At 39.3% G+C, this 22,350-nt stretch overlaps 1 protein-coding gene and 1 non-coding gene across 3 annotated transcripts; one reads left to right on the forward strand and one right to left on the reverse strand.

Annotated features, from left to right (window-relative positions):
- Positions 1 to 2,872: 2,872 nt before the first annotated feature.
- LOC120589374 (small nucleolar RNA SNORA5) lies at positions 2,873 to 3,006 on the reverse strand. Its single transcript, XR_005649468.1, has one exon. It is a non-coding gene; the product is annotated as a small nucleolar RNA SNORA5 (small nucleolar RNA).
- A 5,756-nt stretch (positions 3,007 to 8,762) lies between these two features.
- NARS1 (asparaginyl-tRNA synthetase 1) lies at positions 8,763 to 22,132 on the forward strand. Of its 2 annotated transcripts, none has more exons than XM_039840788.1 (15): positions 8,763 to 8,993; positions 10,040 to 10,119; positions 11,938 to 12,003; positions 12,104 to 12,196; positions 12,285 to 12,374; positions 13,333 to 13,411; positions 14,265 to 14,335; positions 15,089 to 15,175; positions 16,055 to 16,276; positions 16,388 to 16,587; positions 17,004 to 17,139; positions 17,793 to 17,906; positions 19,933 to 20,064; positions 20,376 to 20,507; positions 21,027 to 22,132. In XM_039840788.1, the coding sequence occupies exons 1-15, from the start codon at positions 8,951 to 8,953 to the stop codon at positions 21,156 to 21,158; spliced, it is 1,677 nt and encodes a 558-aa protein (XP_039696722.1). In that variant the 5' UTR covers positions 8,763 to 8,950; the 3' UTR covers positions 21,159 to 22,132. The 2 variants fall into 2 exon arrangements, with proteins under 2 accessions (XP_039696722.1, XP_039696713.1); XM_039840779.1 differs by having other exon boundaries at positions 8,764 to 8,993; positions 10,037 to 10,119.
- The last annotated feature ends 218 nt before the right edge of the window (positions 22,133 to 22,350 follow it).

Raw genomic sequence — 22,350 nt, forward strand, 5'->3', positions numbered from 1 at the left:
AAACTGAGAATCTCCCTAGCCCACAAGTTTCTCACTAGACCAGCAACCCTCAGCTCTTTACGTTGCCATCTTGGGTGACTGGGAGTCCAGAGATGGTAGCTTCCTGTTCACAGTCATAGACTGGGAGCAGAGTGTTTTGTTAGGCCATTTATATACGAACACTTTTTCTTTGCCCTCAGATGTTTAGGTAACATCTTAAGGTCAAAGAAGTGGAAGTTCCAATGGAATTTGAGAGAAAGTTCCAGAGTCAAAGACCACTTCAGATTTGCCTCTATGTTGTCCAATCAATAATCAACTAAGATGAACTCTGATGATGCACAGAAAGAAATCACTCTCTGTTTTTAAATTATCAAGAATTTAACCACAAAACTTGAATACAATCATAATGCAGCTGTTTACAATAAATGTAAGAGGAAGGGAAATTCTAAGAGAGAAATCCAAACCTGGCAACCAAGTTTGGTGGTTAAAAACCTAGGACGATCCTGCCAAATTCAGCATATGGGTATCTCACGCCAGACAACCTGTTTATGATGTCCAGTTGGAGAGATTATCAATGTTCCTTTGGGCCCTAACGCGGCTCAACAACAGCAGTCACTCTTGAAGTGGAGTCGCAAACTCTGGAAAGTCTCCCCGTTTCGCTTCCACCAGGGGATTAAAGATACTGGATGCGGCTTGCGAGGCCAATGTGGATGGGTTCTCTAGCCCAGCATGTCTCATCAGGAATCAATTCTCCCAGGTAATTAGAATCAACTTTTAGAATAGAGATTGATTTACCAGCTGGGAGTCATCTTGCACTTTCATTATAAAGTGGTTCTGCTGAGCCAAGCTGCATAATGAATAAGCCAATCTATGGAAATCCCATAGGAGGTTTCAGGTTACCATCTGCTTTGGGATTCCTACCTACCTTCGCTACCTTATGTAAATTTTGTGCGACCAATATAAATATTTATGCTTATTGAAGAGTTTAAGAAAGGTACCACTGAGGACTATTTCTAAAGGTAGAATTTTGGTTCGGCTTCTGGAAAACTTGCATCAAGATTTCCTCACTGCAAACATCTTGAGGAAGTGTGGACCCAAAAGAGCACCTTTCAATGAACTGGGTTTGTCCAAGACTGGGAAGCTTCTCAGGATTTTGTGGCTTGTGGTGAAAATACTTTCATGAGCTGCTCTAAGAGCAAAAAACCTCACAAATCAAGAAACCATCAACCCAGGCTCTGAGACCCTCTGAAGACCCCGAAGAGCCTTGACTCTGTGAAACTGAAGCAATGACTGCTCTTCAAACTCCCCTGGGGGAGTTCTTCCTCACCGGAGGACACAACTCGTTCTGCTTTGAAAGCTTCCCCATCTCCTTCTCCATTTGACTCTGCAGTCACCTTTCTTAAAGTCTATCCTAAATCCCAAATTGTATCCAGGACAATGGACTGAAGAAGTTAGGCTGATGTTCATTGTGCTTTCAGAAAGCAATGACAGGGCCTTTTGAGCCACGCTTGTCTTGCTTAGGCCTGCTGCCATGTCTGGAAGTGTACTTTCCCTTCTAATAAAACTTTTCTTTTCTACTGTAAAAAAAAAAAGAAAAGAAAAAAATGAAAGCAATGACAGGTCGGGGCATACACAGCCTGATGAGCACACGGGAACTAGGGTGAATCCTAAGAGCAAAAGGAAGTCATGGAAGGTTGTCAGCTGGACGATGGAATGATTGGATTTGTGTCTGTACGCATTTACCCGGGTTGGAATGTAAAGATTAGATTGAAGAGCTGAGAGGGATTCAGAAGACAAGAGGGGGGACAGTATTGCACTGTATTACTAGGAACAGCTGGGCACTGAAGCAGGAAAGTTTGAGGGTTTTAAGGGAAGGCTGTCAGAGAGCTTGTATCTAATGGCTTGATGCAAGAGACAGGAGATTTGCTGAGAGCTGGAGCAGTGGGAAGGATTTGCAGTCTGAGACATTCTGAATACTGGCCAGAATTCAGCAGGGGGGTGTTATAAAAAGGGGTGAGGGTGGGGAATGGCGGGGGTCCACCAGCAGCCCTAGGCAGTTTGGTTGAAGGCTTAAAGCTTTGATACATATAGGATCAGGGTGGAAAAGAACAACGATGAACTATTAATACCATTTATATTCTAATTCAGAAGGCTCACTAGATGCCAAGCACATACATACTAGGCATTTTTGTATACTTGATCTCATATCAACCTCTTTTCCAGAGAAGAATTACCATCATTTTACAGTAGAAAATTGTGGCTCAGAAGAGTCATGGAGGCAGAAAATGAGTCCTGTGTCCTCTGGTAATGTACAGGCATACCTCGGAGACAGACCACCTCAGTAAAGTGAATATCACCAAAACAACACAAAAAAAAAAAAACCAGTTGCAATCTTTAGGTAGGTGGTCTCACCTTCAATTTGTAAAAAACCGCAACATCTTTGAAGCACAATAAAGCTAAGAGCAATAAAACCAGGTATGTCTATCTCTGGCTTCAGAGCGCCAGCTGCAGAGTTATCATTATTCACCCTCCTTAAAGAATGGGCACCTAGCAGCACCTTAACAGCTCATTCGTTTTTAATTTTTTAGAAAGCTTTTATAGATAAAGTGCTTACAAACAAGCAATTCAAAACATAAAGGAGCCTGGGAAGCACTGAAATAAAGCAAACCTAAGTGCTTAAATTTAACTCCACAACAAAAAAAGTTTACGTTCCAGTTCCTTAATCATTACATCGAAATTACAAGCTCCACTTCTGTTTGCAGTATCAAGCCAATTGTAACTATTACTGAGATTTTTTAAATTGACGTATTAATTTTTTTAAATGTTTTTATTTTACCCTGGGGTTTACCCGGTGGCCCACTCCACCACTCCACCGGCCTCCACGTCTAGAGCTTGGTGTCTGTAACCAAATCTATCCCTGAGACCCAGCAGAGGGGGTCAGGGCCCATGAGTCACAGTGTTTCTATGGCAGCCTTTTGGGCCAGCGCAGGCCATGGGTGGGCAGGCACCGAATTTGACAAGGCTGCGGGACGTATTCATTAATTAAAATTGCAAACACTGGGCCTCCCCGCACCCCACTCCCGTTCCCTGGGATGAGGAAATGAGCCCTAAAAGCACTTACAGAGATTTTTGCCTCTTCTCTCTCAGAAGATTGTTTTGAGGAGTACATAACAGTGCATGAGAAAGCTCTAAAGACGTCTGTGGATTTCCTCGGACCTAGTGCTGGAAAAGCAGCCCGGGGGTCCCCTCCTCGTCTGAAGGTGTATGGCGAAACCCAAAGAGCAAGACACGTGTAGGAAACCCGGAAGCGTCCCGGAAATAACATGGCTGCACCAGCCTCACGTACCCTGAGCTTGAGCTGGCCATGCTACGGTGGCTTGCGGAGGTCAATACACTAATAAGACAGCGATTAGCCCCTGGGAAAGAAGCAGTGCTACCCAACTACTTTGTTTTTATTACTGGGGTGGAAACTGAGGGTAATGGGCACGTGGTCTGCAAGAGCTATGTTCCCTTCCCCCCGCTTCCCATTTCCTGTGGTTTTCACTGGTGTTATAGAGAGGTATAGTCCTTTCTTTGAGCAATGAACAGTAAAGATTCCTCACTACTAGATTCAGGGCAAGTCATAGATATCTCAGTTATTTCATGGAAATGAAATTACCTTTGAAATCAACCCCCAAAATAATAATGTGCATTCCAGTATGGGGGAGATTATACCCTACACTGGCTACCGGTTTAAGGCATATATAGTACCTACCCTTAAGGAGTGTCATAACTGACCCCCATTTCAGCTATTCTTTTAAACCAGCTTCTTCTAGGCAATGGGTCATGTATCAGTCTACTATCGCCACAATAAAACTGTGTAGCGCAATGCTCTAAAACCCAGAGGCAACACAGCAATCATTTATTCTCTCAATGCATCTAAGGATCAGTTGATCTGGATAGACTGAGTTCAGTTGGGCGTGGCTTCGAGCTACACATTCTTACCTTCCTCGGACCAGTGGACCAGTTTGGGCATGTTCTTCTCATGATGATGGCAGAAGCAAGAAAACAAACTCAAATTACCAGCATAGTTGAAATCTTTGCTTGTATCACATACCCTATGATCAAAGAAAATCCACATGGCCAAACCTAACATAAATGAAGCAGGGAAGTATATTTCTCCCATATAAGAAAGGGGAGCATGTGTGACTATTTTAAACAATAATTTTACATAAAGCCCATGGATAAACCAGAGAATTCCATAGGTATGAGACCATCATCACATTTCCTTCTATGAAAATATGTTCCTTCAATAAAATGCATAGAAGAAAACATAGGAACTAAACTCAAGGACTTTGGACTTAAAGAAGATTTTGTGAATTTGATCTCAAAAGCAAGGGAAATAAAAGCTAAAATAAATGAATGGGGCTACATCGAACTAAAAAGCTTCTGCTCAGCAAATGAAATCGTCAACAAGGTAAAGAGAAAACCATCAGAATGGAAAAATATATTTGCAAGCAACACCCCTGATAAGGGCCTAGTATCCAAAATATACAAAGAACTCATATGACTCAATAACAACAAAAAAAAAACCAAACAATCCAATCAAAAAATGGGCAGAGGACCTAACAGACACTTCTCCACAGAGGACATACAAATGGCCAACAAATATTTGAAAAGATGCTCAACATCACTAGCTATTAGGGAAATGTAAATCAAAACCCCTATGAGATACCATCTCACACCTGTTAGAATAGTTATCATCAATAGGACAAGTAATAACAAATGCTGGAGAGGATGCAGAGAAAAAGGAACCCTCATACACTGGTGGTGGGACTGTGAATTGGCACAGCCACTACGGAAAACAGTATGGAGGTTCCTCAAAAAACTAAGAATTGATTTACCATATGATCCAGCAATCCCTCTACTGGATATTTACCCCAAAGACTTGAAAACTCCTGTCTGAAAAGATATCTGCACACCGATGTTCATACCAGCATTATTCACGGTGGCCAAGACATGGAAGCAACCAAAGTATTTTGCCATAGTTGATTGGATAAAGGAGCTGTGGTACATGTATACGATAGAATATTACTCAGCCATAAAAAGAGATGAAATACTGCCATTTGCAACAACATAGATGGACTTCGAGATAATCATGCTAAGCGAAATAAGCCAGAAAAAGTTGAAAACCACATGATATCACTTATATGTGCATTATAAACCTAAAAGCAACAAAGGAACAAGACAAACAGAGACTCATGGACATGGACAATAGACTAGTGGTTACCAGAGGGTAGAGGGTGGGGGTAGGGGGGAGGTAGATGGGGTAAAGGGAGTCAAATATGAGGTGACAGAAAGAAATCTAACTATGCGAGGTGAACACACTTTGTAAATATATATGTCTTACTGTTATAGTGTACAGCTGAAACTTAATGGATTTCATTAACCAATGTTAACGAAAATTAAAAAAAAAAAAGAAAACATGTTCCCTGTTTAGAGATGTTATGTACCGTGGAGATGGATATACCATTCTGTAAGTTCACAGATGTTGGTGCTGTAGGCAGGGAGGGCACATCTCTGTGTGGACTATGACTCTATAGTTGAAACGCATATTGCTCTTCCACCACGTGGCCAGCTGGGTCCCCGAGAGATTTGTGTTCTATCAGGTTCTCGAAGTTGGCTTCTGCTATTGGCAGGCTGGGTTGTCTCAGTGGCAGTAGCAGCCAAATCAGAGTTGATGAAGAGCAGTCCAAGAGGTCAGACCTATGCACAGCTTTCCATGTTGTTACTATACCCACTTTATATATGTTTTCTCTGAACAAGCACTGGAGTGTTTGGGGGAAAAGGCCAGTGTCCACAGAGTATGGAGCCCTCCATATTAAATGTCTTCTAATGGACATTTTCATGGGACAATACATCAAATTTTATATATCAGATAAAACTAAATTCACGAAGGGCAGATCGGATGCCAGTCTTAGTGCCACCTGACAGGAGCTGTGGCCTTCACTTGTGAATGAAGCCAGCCTACAATAAGACACCTGGGGGAATAAGTACTCCAACCGTGCCACCTCCCTCTCCTCTGCCACCGGTGATCCCCATTGGCTGTATCTGACCAAAAGCCAAAGAGCCCATTGATGTGATCCACATAAGACAGCCTCTAGGGGCTCACAGCTGGATGAAGAGGAGAAAATCTGGGTGTGTGGTGGTAGGCAGCCCCTAAGATGGTTCTCACTGAACTCCACCTCCTGGTATTCACCCCCGTATAGTCCTTTGCCATCTTGCACTGAAATTGGTCTGTGTGGCCAATAGAATATAGCAAAAATAAAAAAGTGCCACTTCACTTATTAGGTTACAAAATGCACTCCAGCTTTGTTTTTGGTCACTGTAGTAGGCAATTAAGATGGTTTCCGTGACCCTTGCTTCCTAATATGCAAACCTTTATGTAAAAACTTTCTTGGGAGTGTTGGCTGGACCAAGTTACTCGATTTTAATGACTAGAATATGGTAAAGTGATGGGGTATCATTTCTAAGAGTTGGCTACAAAAGACTGTGACTTCCATTTTCATTGCATACTCTCTTGCCCTCTTGCTTGCTCTGATGAAGCAAGCTGCCCTATGGAGGGTCCCACATAGCAAGGAACTGAGTGGGACTTGTCTAACAGCCCACAAGAAACTGAATCCTGTCAACATCCACTTGAGTGAGCATGGAAAAGAATCTACCCCAGGTGAGATTTAAGGATCTTAATTTGCAATGACTTCAACCCCAACTGACACCTTAATTGCAGCCTTTCAACAAACCCAGAGCCAGAGGCCCCAGCTAAGCCTTGTCCAGATTCCTGGTCCATGGACAATTTGAGATAACAAATGTTACTTGAAGTTTGGGAATAATTTATTATACAATAGTAGGTAACTAATACAGTCTCAGGCTCTCTCTTTCTATGACCACTTGCTTTGGGGGAAGTCAGCTGATCTGTCATTAGCAGTCCTATGGGAGGCCCACCTGGAAGAGAACCAAAGCCTTATGCAACCGCCATATCTGAGCACTGTAGTAGATCCTCACCTAATCAAGCCTTCATGACTGCAGCCCCTTCCCACAGCTCCATGCATGAGAGACTCTGAGCCAGAAGCCCCAGCTAAGGCACTCTTGAATTCCTGATTCTGAGAAACTGTGAGGCAACAAATGTTTGTTGTTTTAAGCTTCTAAGGTTTGGGGTAATACGCTTTGCAGCAATAGGTAATAAACATGTGGGTGAGCAAAAAAACATTCATCAAAGAGGGAAAGAGACAGTCCATGAAACTGGGTGAAATATTATTGAAGAAAAGAATTTGGTTGATACTCTTGATAGACTCTGAACCTATGTATAGAGTTATTTTAGAATTTATTTCAGAACAAAAAAATGTTTTCCTTTGACTCAAGGACAAACTCTAATAGTTCACTAAGTTGAGAATGATAATGTTAATTACTCTTTATTTAGTACTTATTAGGTGTTGGGCAGTGAACTTATATCTTCCTTCATGAATAGGAAAATTGAAGCTCAGACAGGTTAGGTAATTTATCCCAAGGCACACAGTTAGTTAAAGGCAGACCAGAATTCCAACCACGTTTGAAGCCCTAGTTCTTTCCACAACATCATTATGACCTTCCTAATAGGGATCCTTCTAACTTTAAATAAAAATATACCACAGTGCAAGTCATAAATACAAAAATACATCCATTCATTGAAGTTAGAAAGTTAAAGCACCAAAATGGGCAATGCATATGAGCTATGTTCTTAACTATGTTCCTGGCCTGGCTCAACCCCACCTCTTTGCTGGCACTCAATATATTGATAATAGAACGGTGGGTCCCTATAACTTTGATTAAATTTAGTTTTAAATCCTAGCTCTAGAAATCATCCCCCGCCCATCCCCTCCACCTCTGAGACCTGACCTTTTCCCTGGATAATCAGCGAGCCCACAGGCAGCAAAGACAGTAGCCTGGACCTAATGGTCACAGGGACCAGACCTCTGGCAGGCTAAAGATGACATCTTGACCTAAGTTATGTTTCAGCTCCTGAGCCCTAAGGTGGAATATCCCCCTGGCTACTTTCCCATGACACCTGACAGAGAGATGCAAGACAAGACCTCAGAACTCTCCTCAAGACCTGAAAAAAATGACTCATTACCCTTATGTCCAACCAATTAGCTCCTAGCACACCCCCTAATCCATGGTGTACCTACAAGCCATCGGGGAACTCTGCATTTTGAGTACTAGTTTCGGGCCTCCATATGGGCCAACTCAATGTTAAACTTAACTTTTCCCTTTCCCTTTCCCTTTTTCCCTTTCCCTTTCCCTTCTTTCCTTGCTCCCTTCCTCCCTTTTCTCTCTTTCTCTCTCTCTTTCTCTCTTTCTATAACAGCAAACGCCTGCTCCTGCATTTCTCAGGGCCAGTACCCACACCCAAGTGGACTCAACAAAAAAATATTGGGGATCTGGTACAATGACAGTTATTCCACAAGCGTTCCAACATCTGGGGATATGGACCGAAATCCTTGGTCTGGTTTCCAAGAGAGCCCGGGAGTTTCTAGCGAGGGGCAGAATTGTAAGATCAGTAGAGAAAGTAGGGGGTGGAGATGGAAGGGAGAGGGTAGCAGCGCCACCGCGTCTCCAGCATCAGGGAGTGCCGGGTCACTGGCGCCGCGGAAGGCCGGAAGGCCGGAAGCCCGGAAGCCCGGAAGGCCCGAAGCCCGGAAGGCCCGAAGCCCGGAAGGCCCGAAGCCCGGAAGGCCCCGGGCCGAGGCGCCGGACCGGAAGTTGTCTCGGCCCCACCCAAACAGGGCGGCTGCGGCGACGCTTGCCCATGTCCCCTAACCTTTCGTAGCCAATAGCGCCGCGACGCTCCGGTGACTCACTGGGGCGACCTATTCACGACGTTAGATGATGCAACGTTCTAGTCAAGGACTCCTCAGGTCCTTGTTTCGGTGACAAGCCTGCGGCGTGTTGGTAGACGATGTCCTTGGAGGTAACCCGGGCGACCGCAGCGATGGTACTCGGTGAGTGAGGCTCAGGGACCCCGGAGTGTGTAAGTGGCGCGGTGCCCCTGCCTGGAGCAGGAACCTCGTTCCGGCCGATTACCAGCATGCACTGATTGCCTGGCACAGAGTGGGCGCGCCATCCCTGTTCACGTGCGAATGACTGGCGCGCGGGCGGTAGGGGCCCGGACCCGTGGGCCGGGACTTGCTGGGCTGGCCCGGGCTTCCCTCCAGCCATGCGTGCCCGGGGCCAGCATGGCGGCCGCTCCCGGCCCTGCCCCGCCCCACTGCAAAAAATCCCGTGATACCGCTGAGACTTAGGCACCGTCAGACATCAAAGGTACCCCAATATATGAAGCTCTTCAGAGTGATCGTCAGGAAAGGACTAGAGTTCTGATTTTCTTTCACACATCCTCATTTATATTGAGATTTCCCGGGAGACCTTACAGTGTATATAGAAAAAGGAAAAACGGAGACCTGGTTGCCACTGCTCAGACTTAGCTGTGAGGCCTTCTGTGATTTGTTTCACCTCAGAGCTTTGGTTTCTTTTAAAGGCCAGAGGGGACTGATATTTATTTGACATCTGTGCACTGGCACTGGCATATCTGATTTGTTTGTGTAATTGTATTTCATCTTCAGTGCCGTCCTTCATGATTGGTATTGTTTTCTTCATTTTCTAAGGCGAAGAAATAAGCTCAGAGAGTTTAACAGAATTTTCCAGGGTCACCCTGGCTTTTAAGTTATAACATTCCAAGATTGCAGACTGGTCTGGCCAACTTCAAAGCTCCTCTTTATTACCGGGGTCTCAAGTGGAGGGAAGCAGTATCACAAATTAAAGTGATGAAAGTTCATTTTGAAAAGCTAAATTTGTAACTAATATGTTATGAGATGAATGTCATTGAAATAGGGGGCATGGGAAAATAATTATATGATTTTTTTGTACTGTGTTATTTTTTACTAATCAATGAGTGCTCAGTTTACAAAGATAAAGAATGGATAACGTAGTATGAGATGATTGATAATTATTGTCCAAATGAGTAACTTATTCTCATTTTGTAAAACAGCAGAGCTATATGTCTCAGACCGAGAGGGAAATGATGCCACCGGTGATGGAACCAAGGAGAAACCTTTTAAAACAGGTCTAAAGGTAGTGTCTCTTCTCATAGGAGAACATTTATTAATGACTTGCATTTATTAATGACTTATGTCAATTATTAACGTGACTTGTTGATAATTTTGTTTCAAGCACTGGGTTTTGAAGAGAATTTTCAGAAAAGGGCATGTAAGGATTGTATACAGTTATGTAGCTTTAAGAGTATTAGATAATCTGTCTAAACTTATTTGAACATTTTTAAAAGGTGTCTTCTTTTTTCCTTATCGCGCAGCATTGCTTCTTGGCATTTTTCTTTCCAGTGAGTCAAATGGCCAGTTTAGCAATTCTTAATAGAAATAAAAATCAGCTTCCCTCATGCACAGTGAGCTCATACCCAGGTTTCTTCCAGATTGACTCCTGAGGCCTCTTAGTGAATTTGCCACTAAAATCCGGATGTGATCCTGAGCCTTGAAACTCAAAGACCTAATTTATATCATTACACCAAGAATGGACCTGTTTCTCAGAACACATACTCAGTAACTCATGAGTCTGGAGCTTGAAGCCAGATACTAATTTATTAATATACTATTATTTCTCAGGGGCTAGAATCCTTGAATGAGTTTAGCATATTTATTTTCTCTAAGCAGACATATTTGGAAAGGCAACTACAGATCAGGGGGGTATTTATTTAGGTTACTATCAAGTGCTCCTGTTCTGGGAGCATTCTGTCTCCTCTTTTAGGCCACACTCTATGATTATGCTTTGATGTATCATATGTAGGTCCAACTTCTTTAACTCTTAGAGGAAAATCTTTCTCTGATTTCTGGGTTGTTGGGATGACTTGGCTCTGCATACTTACAACACTGATTAGGTGAATGTTTGTAGAATGTCACTGTCAGCAAAAGTGCCATTCTGATTTGGGGAATTACAGTTTGGGTCTTTCAATTTCAGTGATATAAAAGGGTTGATTAGAGTATCAGGAAGTATATAAATTCCTAACGATTTGCAAACATCCTGCAAAGTCTAATTCTTAAAAAGATGAACTGTCTTTGATGTTTTTAAAAGGTCCAGGTTTCCTCCTCCTCTGCACCAATCATTGATTTGGAACTATTGTTAAAACAAGATGAAAAAGATTTATCAGGTTAAAGTGGGTCATTTTTGTAAGCTTCAGACCTTGAGACTGAAGGTAGTAATTCCTTACATTTCTTGGTTGACTTAATAACTTGGGAGAAAAATTGAAGGGATATTTGAAGCAGTTAAGAAAACATCTACCTTTTATATACCTTTAACTATCTATTTTTTAAGAAACCAAACTGTAAAATAATAATGACAACAATGCCTAACGTGTCTTAGTATTAGTGAAAAAAGGTATTATTCAGGTGATTATTTTTCAAATTAAATGAAGCTTAGTCTTTTGTGTTCTTAACCATTATTTTGCTGAAAGAGTTTCAGAAATAACTTACTTCCCTGTTTCTTAGCAAAGATTAACCATTTAGATGTGATCTGCAATTGGTTTGTGCTATTGTCTTTCTCCTCTGTTGTCAGCATACCTATATCTGGTCCCTACTGCTACTTAAAATTGGTTGCTTCTAGTCTGCTTGTACTGGGAAACTGTATACTGTGTAACGTAACTTCCTAGAATTGTTTGCAAAAGGACCTGAGGGCTTCTGCTTTAAACAAAATGTTCTTAATACTTCAACCAGCCATTCTTGCTACTTCTACTTTTGACTTTTGGGGTCTTTATGCTTTCTGTTTGGCTCTTGATTATGTTCTAGATAGTTGAAGTTGCCCTATAATGAATGAAAGTGTTATTCTGATTTCAAATATTGTACAATGTTAAAGACATTTTCTTTTTCTCCCTCTTCACCCAAGGCTTTGATGACAGTAGGAAAAGAACCATTTCCTACCATTTACGTAGATTCACAAAAAGAAAATGAGGTAGGGTGAGCCACAACCTTTACAGAATTATATTTTCTGAATAAATTTTCATCAGAACATAGAGGTCTTGAAAATATCAAATATCTGTTTTTCTCTCTAGAGGTGGGATGTTATTTCTAAATCACAGATGAAGAACATTAAAAAGATGTGGCATAGGGAACAAATGAAGAGTGAATCCCGGGAAAAAAAAGAGGTGAGCAACGTATTTGCCACTGTGAACATTTTTTAGGAATTAGAACACTAGAAACCACCTTAACAAATTGCTTTGTCTTTAAAATTAGGCAAAAGACAACTTGAGAAGAGAAAAGAACCTGGAAGAAGCGAAGAAGATTACCATTCAAAGCGATCCAAGTCTTCCAGAGCCAAAATGCGTAAGTATGACAGGTATTGTTGTGAATGTTGTGGACTTGCTACATCAGACTGTTATTTCTGTGTCTGAGGGAACTGCTGTGAGGTTTGTTCCTTTGATTTGTCTGTCTTTCCTTTTCATTTAGAAGGGATAGAGAGAAATAATGTTTTAGAGTTTTGAGGCTGATAGTTTTTGGGGGGTTTATTTTATTATAAAGTTTAATAATTGTGTGTCGAATGAATTCTATCCTGATCAAAAACTGGCAGGTCTGGGATCCATCCAGCCTGGCTGTGCTGTGCGGTGTTGGTCGAGTGTTTTTACCCTCCCAAAATGTCCATTTCCTCACCATGAAATAAAAGGCGGAAATCTATGATATTTTAAAATGCATAAAACGTTTGTGATTTTATGAAATTGGATTTCTTCTATATTTTTTTAGGACAGAATATTGGACTGTGAATGGGCATGCTTAGGTTTCAAACAGTTCTTATTGCTGATGAATTGTCATATTTTTTTCTGTTTCCTTAGTGAGTAAGCTGTTTCTAGGTTGTATTCTCCATCCCCTTTCTCTACTCATCTCCCCCCTCCTACATACCCCAAACAAAAAGCTAGCTAGCCTTTGTTAATTTCCACCTCCCAGAGTGCGGGGGAGGGACTGTGAGGTCAAGGCTAAGGGTCTGTGTGGACTTGAGTCATTGCTATTGTGAATTCATCTATTTACTGATTTTCTATAGTGGTCTCTGAAGTTCTGTGTCTTTCTCATTGTTGGTTTCATACTAAGAGAAAGAAGACTTTATTTTCATTTTTTTAACCACTCCAGTATGGTGATATTTTTTTGGTTCTGACCTGCAGTGGAGTAATTAGCTACAGTTTTCCACAATTTGTGACTTTTTACCACTTTACTGCCATCCATCTGATATTACTGAAGTTGATATGTGATAAATGGCACGATTGTTCAAATGTTATTTATTTTAACTTGACAGGTGAAGATTCACGCATTAGAAGGATATAGAGGCCAAAGAGTAAAGGTGTTTGGCTGGGTCCACAGGCTGCGTAGGCAAGGTAAAAGGCATGGCTTTCCTTTTCTCTTTTTTATTTTTAAATATTCCTGGTTTTAGATGAAGAAGAACATAAAAACATTTACTCAGAGGTATCGTGGATTTTGGATGCTAGCTTTTTAAAGGAAATAGTGATCAGTATCCTAAATTTGTTTTTATTCAACATGACTTAAAAATCTTTAAATTATTTAAATGCTATTTAACTGTAAGCAATTAGTGATTAAGAGGTATCCAGTAAATATTTGTTTAATTGAATTTAATTATTTAATGAAAAGCAGGGGACGTATTACAGAAAGTAGAGAGCCAAACCTGAAACTAATTTTTGGCAGTAGTATTAACATTTATAATTAGTATGTTTACATTCTTCTTCTCCCCAGGTCTTGATATTTTGCTTTCTCTTTCTCTTTTCGTTACTCTATTACACATGTTTTATTGTAAGTGTTTATCAAATCCCTTGTCCTTGTAAAAAAGAAGTGGGACATAAATAAGAAAAAGTGATTCTGTATGACAGTATTTATATACCTCCCACTGAGCGCACAGTACCACACTAAGCATGGCAAGGGATTCAGTGGTTAATAAGACTAATCCTCATCTCATTGCTTACTCTCTTGCTTTCTCATCATCATGTGGATCATGCAGATCACATCGGATTTGAAAGAACAATGAAGAATATAAAATGCTTTACAAATACTGAGCAGTGCCATTACCAGTGGACGCTTCAGGGGAAGGGGGCCACGTGGGAGATTCGAACTGTCAATGTTTGACCTTGGAGTTTCCTTTATATGAGATTGAATTATGAGAAAGTACTTTTAAATGCCTTGAGAACAGTCCACCTAATTTCTCTTTCTCATTTTTAGGAAAGAATTTAATGTTTCTGGTGTTGCGAGATGGTACAGGGTATCTTCAGTGTGTCTTGTCAGATGATTTGGTAAATATTTTCTCTTATTCGTAACTGAAAATTCGATTTTTTCAGTAGGTTCCTTGATCGTTAATTTTGGGAATTTTAGGATCTGTATACATATTTTCAGCTGTTATTATGGGAAAAATTTATTTGTTGGAAAAAACCTGGTTGTTTGTCCTGTGGAATTTCTGCCATTCTGTATTCGGTGTAATTTAACATGTTCCTTTACCTTCTTTATTTTTCATAAGCTGGATTTAGGTCTAATCAGATTCAGGTTCTTTTGGAAGAGGGTGGTACACGACTATTGCACGGGCAAAACTGTGTTCTTCCAATTGCATTGTCATGAAACACATAATATCCGATTGTTTTTGTTTTATTAATTATGGGTTTGGGTGTTGATAGCGCAATCCCTTCATTATAAAGTTCCCCATCACTTTTTTGCTAATGATTTTAGCACGTATTGGTGATCATAGCTTAGAAGGACTCTGTGTATTATTTTAACAGTCTGAATTTTAAAATGAAAAATGAGCTTTTTAAATACTTTTAAGTGTCATTTATGCCCATGTATGTATGTAAAGTACGTATTTACATTTATATATATAGATAAATCTTTCATGGAAGTAGCTGTTCTTTATTAATATTAAAGATTGATGGCCATCTTCTTATTTTACTAGTTTTGGAGCAGAAAATTTGGTTGTAAATAATCCCCTTTGCTTATGTATATTAGACTATTTTAATGTAAAATATGAATAACTAAATTTGAACTTGATCTTTCTTCAGTGTCAGTGTTACAGTGGAGTAGTCTTGTCCACTGAGAGTAGTGTTGCAGTGTATGGAATACTAAATCTTACTCCAAAGGGCAAGCAGGTGAGTGAATTGAGTTCCTTACTGGCTGAATAGGTATTTGTAGATTAGTTTGTTTGTTTTCCAATATCTTTATTTGTACTTTTGGTATTTGGCTTATAAAACACAAGTACAGTGCACTTGCTTAATTTAGTATGCCTTTTCATTTTCCAGTGAAATATGAACACTGTACAGCTCATAAGATGTAACAAACTTAGGGATTTCCAACCTTATAGAATTCATACATAATCCTCATGGGCCATAATGTAGCCACTGTGCTGTGTGTATGTGAATAATTTTTCAGCTAGGTAGAAAAACTTAACAATCTACCCAAAGAATTTCGGGAAAGATCAGTAATTTAAATCTGAAACTTTCTGAATAGAATTTGAAAGCCTCTTTTAAAGAAGTTAAATAAAACTCTGATATTCAGAAAGCTATTTGTTCCAAAGCCAACAGGCACATAACCTATACCAGTTAAGAATTACTTGTTGGTAATTTTTGTTCATATTTGTTGGCTGGGAAAGAAAACAAACAGATGTGACATATTAACCACCAGAGGGAGCCCCTAGAGTCTACCTAATAGACTAGAAATAAAGTTGAAAGAAAGTCTCCCAGAGGAATAGCTTTGAGTTAAACTTTTGCATTTAAGGAGTTTTTCAATGAGGATATTAAGTTATTTTAAATTATTGGGCCAAAGCTGAAAATATATACCAAAATACCAAGTATGTCAATATGAAATTCAATTATTGGGTCTTGTTTTTTAGAAGGGTAGGCTAATAATAATGAAGTTCTTAGAAATAGCAGCTTACCAAAACTTTTGACATAAACTAAAATCTTTAACACTGTAAAATTTTTGTCTTCTCCCTTTTTTTTCTTTCTCCCACTCCCTTTTTTAAAATGTAGGCTCCCGGGGGCCATGAGCTGAGTTGTGACTTCTGGGAACTGATCGGGTTAGCCCCAGCTGGAGGAGCTGATAACCTGATCAATGAGGAGTCCGACGTTGACGTCCAGCTCAACAACAGACACATGATGATCCGAGGAGAGAACATGTCCAAAATCATGAAAGCACGTTCCATGGTCACCAGGTGCTTTAGAGATCACTTCTTCGATAGGGGGTACTGTGAAGTGAGTGTGCATTCATCATCTTGCAAACAATACCTTTCGCCATTTTTAAACTTGAACAGAGGTGCTCACAATAGGCCTTTATTTATTTACTCCTTCCTTCCATTTGAACAGGTTACTCCTCCAACATTAGTGCAGACACAAGTGGAAGGCGGCGCTACACTCTTCAAGCTTGACTATTTTGGGGAAGAGGCATTTTTGACTCAGTCCTCTCAGTTGTACCTGGAGACCTGCATTCCAGCTCTGGGAGATGTCTTTTGTATTGCACAGTCATACAGGGCAGAACAATCCAGGACACGAAGGCACCTGGCCGAGTATGGAATTGTCTTTTTATTTAAAAAAAATTTTTAACAAAATGTGTTTAGAAGAGCAATCCTTATGTAGACAAAGGATGTCTATGTAAAAATGTTAATATATTAAGAAAATATATGAAAGGAAGTTGAATAAATTAATGGAAACCATGTAAGAAGTGTTGCCTCTTAGGCCATAGGTAGCTAAGATCTAGTCTAGTCTTTCACTTGCCTCGATCCTTTATATGTTAAGGAATAAACAAGAATTTACTATTTGAGGGCAAAAGATGGGTGGGCGGTCTAAAACTAATTGCAGAGTTGGGAGTAGGTTAGCAAGGCTGGAATTTTACCTTTCTGGACAGTTGCCCAGTGTTAAAATCTTTGCTTGAGAGAAACTGTAGAAATGAAGAGCAGCTCTGAGCTAGTCTCTTGTTCTTCAGATACACGCATGTGGAAGCTGAGTGCCCTTTCCTGACCTTTGAGGACCTCCTAAACCGATTGGAGGACTTGGTTTGTGACGTGGTAGACAGAGTCTTGAAATCGCCTGCAGCAAGCATAGTGTATGACCTCAACCCGGTAGGTCTAGTGTCCTGTGAGAATGCAAATGATGATTTCTTCTTGGAAGGCAATGAAGTCTTTATCCTCAGTTTTTGTAGATTTGATGGCTTGGTGAACTTTGAAATTTCAATGACTAATACATACTTTTTGAAATAGAGTTAATATGTAACATTAGTTGCAGGTGTGCAACATAATGATTTAATATATATGTGTACTTGCAGAATAATGATTTGATATATGTATACTTACAAAATGATCACCACAATAAGTCTAGTTAACATCCATCACCACACAGTTACAGTTTTTTTCCCTTATGATGCGACCTTTTAAGATCTCTCTTAGCAACTTTCAGATTTACAACACAGTATTAGTAACTGCATTACATCCCCAGGACTCATTTATTTTATAACTGGAAGTTTTTACCTTTTGACCACCTTCACTCATTTCTGAACTAATATTTTGAAGACTAAAATTTGATACCAAACATTGCCAATAATTTCATAATATTTTAACTTACATAAGAGAAAGTTCATGTTTTCCATTTATAGAGATATCTGTATTTTTTAGTCTGAAATAATATTTTACAATAATGCTAAATCGTTTTTCTTAAAATGGAAATTTTAGTGTTAATGGTTTCTTTATAGACACTGTATTTTTCCTTTTGACCATAGAACTTCAAGCCCCCCAAACGGCCTTTCAAACGGATGAACTATTCAGATGCTATTGTGTGGCTAAAAGAAAACAATATAAAGAAAGAAGATGGAACTTTCTATGAATTTGGAGAGGTATGTATTCTGTTCTAATCATTGTTTCAAAGACAGCATGGTGCTTACGTGTATTGCTACTTCTGCTTAATTAACTGATGTAGGAGGCATCTGCTTATCAGATAAATGGTAAGAACAACTGCCTGAGATTGGCCAAGGATTCATTGAGTTAATAGGTATAGAGTAAGCCTTTCTGTAGTGTTCAGTAAACATTAGCAAGTTCTTAGCCTTCACATCTCATCCTTTGCCTCTTTCCTCTTGTTCCATGATCAATCACAAGCTCTAGTTATAATTCTCTGGGCTGGCAGGATGCTTCAGAAATTTGTGAACTGTAACGTTACATGCAAAATGTTGGTGTATGTATACATTTGTTTTGTTTATCTGGAGAAAGTATCTGGCTCATTCAAAAAGGATTTCTCCCTCCAAAACAATGAATTAAAACTCCTGCTCATGGAAGAGATTCAAAGAAAAAAGTTGCCATTGGTTAAAATGCAAAACCAAGAAAGAAGGCCTTGATGGGGAAGGTGGTGTGGTGCCCCAGCATGAATCCGTTTTGCATGGGGACACCCTCCTAACCTGAATTGGGGGTATAGATTATTAACATTCTTCTAAACCCTCATCCCTGTGCATTTAACCATTCCTTACACAGTATTTGCAAATCTAACTGCTTTACATATGAAATGTAACTACTGCTAGATAGAGTTTTGTTTTGTTTTAAGAAGGAATTTATAGAAAGACAAACAGTATAGTAGGTCTATATAAATTACACTTATCGTTTAATGAATTCAGTTGGTAATGTTTAATAAAATTTGTATTGAGAACTGTTATTATTTAATATTCTGCAAAGTGGTGCGATTGAGTGGAAAGAACACAAACTTTGGAGTAAGAAGGCTTTCCAGGGGGGATTAGCTGCCACTGCTGTCCTTACTGCTATATTACTGAAGGCCAGTGACCCTGCTTTCTGGTTCCTTATCTTTCCTCTGCCTTGGAGGCGTGATGACTCAATGAGCCAAATGCCTAGCAGGGTCCATGATGCAGGAAGCCCTCGGTGCATATCAGCCTTTACTCCACATCCATACACATGAGGACGCTAGAGTAGACTGACAGTCTTTAGGCTTTTTGGAATGTACAGTAAGACCCCTTTCCCCTAATTAAATTTTATGCAGAACTCTAGTATGTGAAGCAGCAAAGAGTGAGACCAGAGTTCTCCCACTTGCCTCCCACTTCCTCTCTACTTTAGCGGGTGGAGGGCTCTAGGGACTAGAACTTGAAAGCAGCTGTGCCAGGTGACTGCCCAAGCTCCACGTCAGTTCTTGCATTCAACAAATCAGTGAATCTTGTCCAGCTCTCTCAGTTTTTACTGGGACAAGAGTTTTCAGCTTTAACTGGAGTTTATGTGTGGTTTATTGAAGGGTGTTCTGAGAGAAAAACATTAACTTGATTCAGCATCATCTAACATTTCTTGGCTAACTGTTCCAGATGTGGTTGCACTTGAAATCTCACATAGGTTATTTATCTTATGACTATCTTACTACCATCAAAGGCATATAGATTTATTGTAATAGAAATGCAGATAACAGGCAAGTTTAAAGATTGGTGTTATTAATAGCATGCACTGTGTTCTGGAGCTTTCACTGCTTATCTTGTGCCTTTTGGTACTAAGTGGACCGCAGTTGCTTCAGAGCTAGTTAAAACTAGCCACTGAAAAAAGTAACAGAGCAGCATCTAGTCTCAGTGATAATGGCTCGGGTGGTTTTCATCTGGTTATTTTTCGTTTTCATTCCTCAAGCAGCATGGCACTTGAGATATACTGTGGAAGGAGGCAGGTCTATTTACAGTTTATTTAACAACTGTGTAAATTTTTTAATACATTTATTTGTTCTTTGAAGAAATTGTCCCTCATACCCATGTGTATGGGTTTTGGGTGGGTGCGTAGGCTCTCCTGTATTGCATTAATAAGGTGAAGGGCTGCTGTTGGGTGAAAGAGCTGCTTCTGTCTTGTTGCATCTCGAACTGTAAATGTTAATGAAGTCTCATTTAACCTCAGGATATCCCAGAAGCTCCTGAGAGACTGATGACGGACACCATTAATGAGCCAATCTTGCTGTGTCGATTTCCTGTAGAGATCAAGTCCTTCTATATGCAGCGATGTCCGGAGGATTCCCGCCTTACTGAATCTGTCAGTTTGTGACTCAAATAGTATTAGTAATTTTGCTTTTAAAGGGGTGGGGACTATCATTGAAAAGAGATACAGCTCATGACAAATATCTCATAAATCCAGAATGACTATTTTGAGAAGTTTTTTTTTTTTGGTCCTCTGATTGGGTTTAACAGACCTTGTTAAATTATAGAATTTGAATATTTGAATTTTGCATGATCATAGTGCCCTTTTAGCTATAGGAGCTTAATTATGATTTTCATTTAAACTCTAGAGTAGTGTCTTGTCTGACAGCCTGGTAGTAACTGCATTTTATTCACTTGTCTGTAAAGGTTGACGTGTTGATGCCCAATGTTGGTGAGATTGTGGGAGGCTCAATGCGTATCTGGGATAGTGAAGAAATGCTGGCAGGTTATAAAAGAGAAGGAATCGATCCCACTCCCTATTACTGGTACACAGATCAGGTAAAAATTTTTAATACTCTAAAATATTTTCGTTGTAATAGTTCTATATAAACTGAAATTTTTAAAAGAAGAGAATTCAGGGTGGTACTTTGGCATTCGAAGAACCATATTCAGTTTTGTGGTTATAATAATATGGCATGCGAATATTGCTATTTTTATTTTTTCTAATATATGTTAACTTATTTGAAAACCTGTTTAACTGCTGGCTTGCTTGCTCATTGCTGCTGAATTTTTAAAAATTTGTCATTCGAACCTACCAACATCTAGTGGTATTTTTCACTTTCCTCTGACTAAGAGAGACATTGACTTATTTTAAAAGTTTGAAATCTCTTCTTCCACGATGGCATTTAATCCCTGGTTTATTTTTCATACCAAATTATTTCTTCACACATAGTCCACAGTGGCATATAGATTAAGGGTTGAATCTTAATCGTAACAAGCTAACTCATTTCACAGTAGAAAATTTCAACTTTTTAAACAAAGTTGTAAACTAAGCATTCTTCTCTCCTTTTTAAACAGAGGAAATATGGCACATGTCCTCATGGAGGATATGGCTTGGGCTTAGAACGATTCCTAACCTGGATTCTGAATAGGTATCACATCCGAGACGTATGCCTGTACCCTCGCTTTGTCCAGCGCTGCAAGCCATAACCGAGTCCTCCTGAAGCACGAAGGAAAGAATACAGTTTGTGAGAACAACAGACTGCCTCTTTAAAAAGAACAAAAGCCAAGATCTTCCCATTTTTATTCCATTGGAATATATCTGGTTCTGTTTTCTCTTTTTGTTTTCTATTCCTGCTATCACAAAAAGCAATCCAGATCACTTGAACATCAACTGACATCGATATTGTCATTTTAAGAAAAAAATATCCATTACAAAAGTTGGGATAAAGACGTGGTATGTAACTCTGCAATTATGAATGCATTTCAGCATTTTGTCTACTAATAGGTTATGATCTTTGCCTCGTATATGCCATATATATAATTAAACAGTTTTTAATTATGGTCTAAGACATTCCAGTTTATCTTTCTGTACTTTTAAGTGTAACTTAAATTCTTTATATCATTTTATTATATCAATGAGTTAAACATCTTGGGGAAAAATTGATAATATGGTGTAAAAATCTGTATTAGAGTATAATTCAACAGTAGATACTTGAATTAAATGAATAGTCTCTTGTATCAGTTATTTTTTCTAAATCTGTATAGCTGCTTATAATTCTGAGGCATACAAATATATATGGAAGAATTTGTAAAAATGGAATTGCCTTAACAATTTGAAATAAGAGCAAAATTTTTTTTCAGTGCTTCAATGAACAGCATTCTTCTTAGTATTACTTTTAGCTAAAGAGGTAGGTTGATCTTCCCTCTTTCCTAGTAGTTTCTAAATAATTAAGAATAAATAAGTTCCAAAAGAATTTACAGCTAGAATCTTAATGATAACTGTAAGTGACTGAGTCGTCCCCACCATGCCCTCACATCTGATCTGTGCTACCTTATTAACTCTGAGCAGGTGTATTGAATGGCTTCATTTCAGATTTGGTTAATTTCTCCCCAAAAATGCATGTCATGTATTCTCAATGTGATGTATTCCCACCAGTCAATAAATAGACACGTAAAAGCTCTTTGCTGGCTTAAATTTTTTAAGCTGAACATCTCTATTTCATATTATTTCATGCCTTATGCATTTTTTTATATTTTTATATTTCATGATGTGTATATGTATATTTTTCATGATATGAAATTAGATATTACTAAATTTGGTAGTCATTACTAAAATTACACGGGAATGATTTTTAAAAATTAGATGTGGGTCCTAGTCACATTTTTTTATAATCTTTTT

Source organism: Pteropus medius, unplaced genomic scaffold, assembly GCF_902729225.1.
Source record: "Pteropus medius unplaced genomic scaffold, Ma_sr-lr_union100, whole genome shotgun sequence".
NCBI classification, from domain to species: Eukaryota; Metazoa; Chordata; class Mammalia; order Chiroptera; family Pteropodidae; genus Pteropus; species Pteropus medius.

Bases quoted from the DNA above. Each gene is read 5' to 3' on its own strand.
- NARS1 (XM_039840779.1), top strand. From the start codon at position 8,951: ATGTCCTTGGAGGTAACCCGGGCGACCGCAGCGATGGTACTCG. The intron at 16,588-17,003 runs GTATGGAATTGT...CTTGTTCTTCAG, and splicing joins ACACGAAGGCACCTGGCCGA to ATACACGCATGTGGAAGCTG. The intron at 17,907-19,932 runs GTATGTATTCTG...ATTTAACCTCAG, and splicing joins CTTTCTATGAATTTGGAGAG to GATATCCCAGAAGCTCCTGA.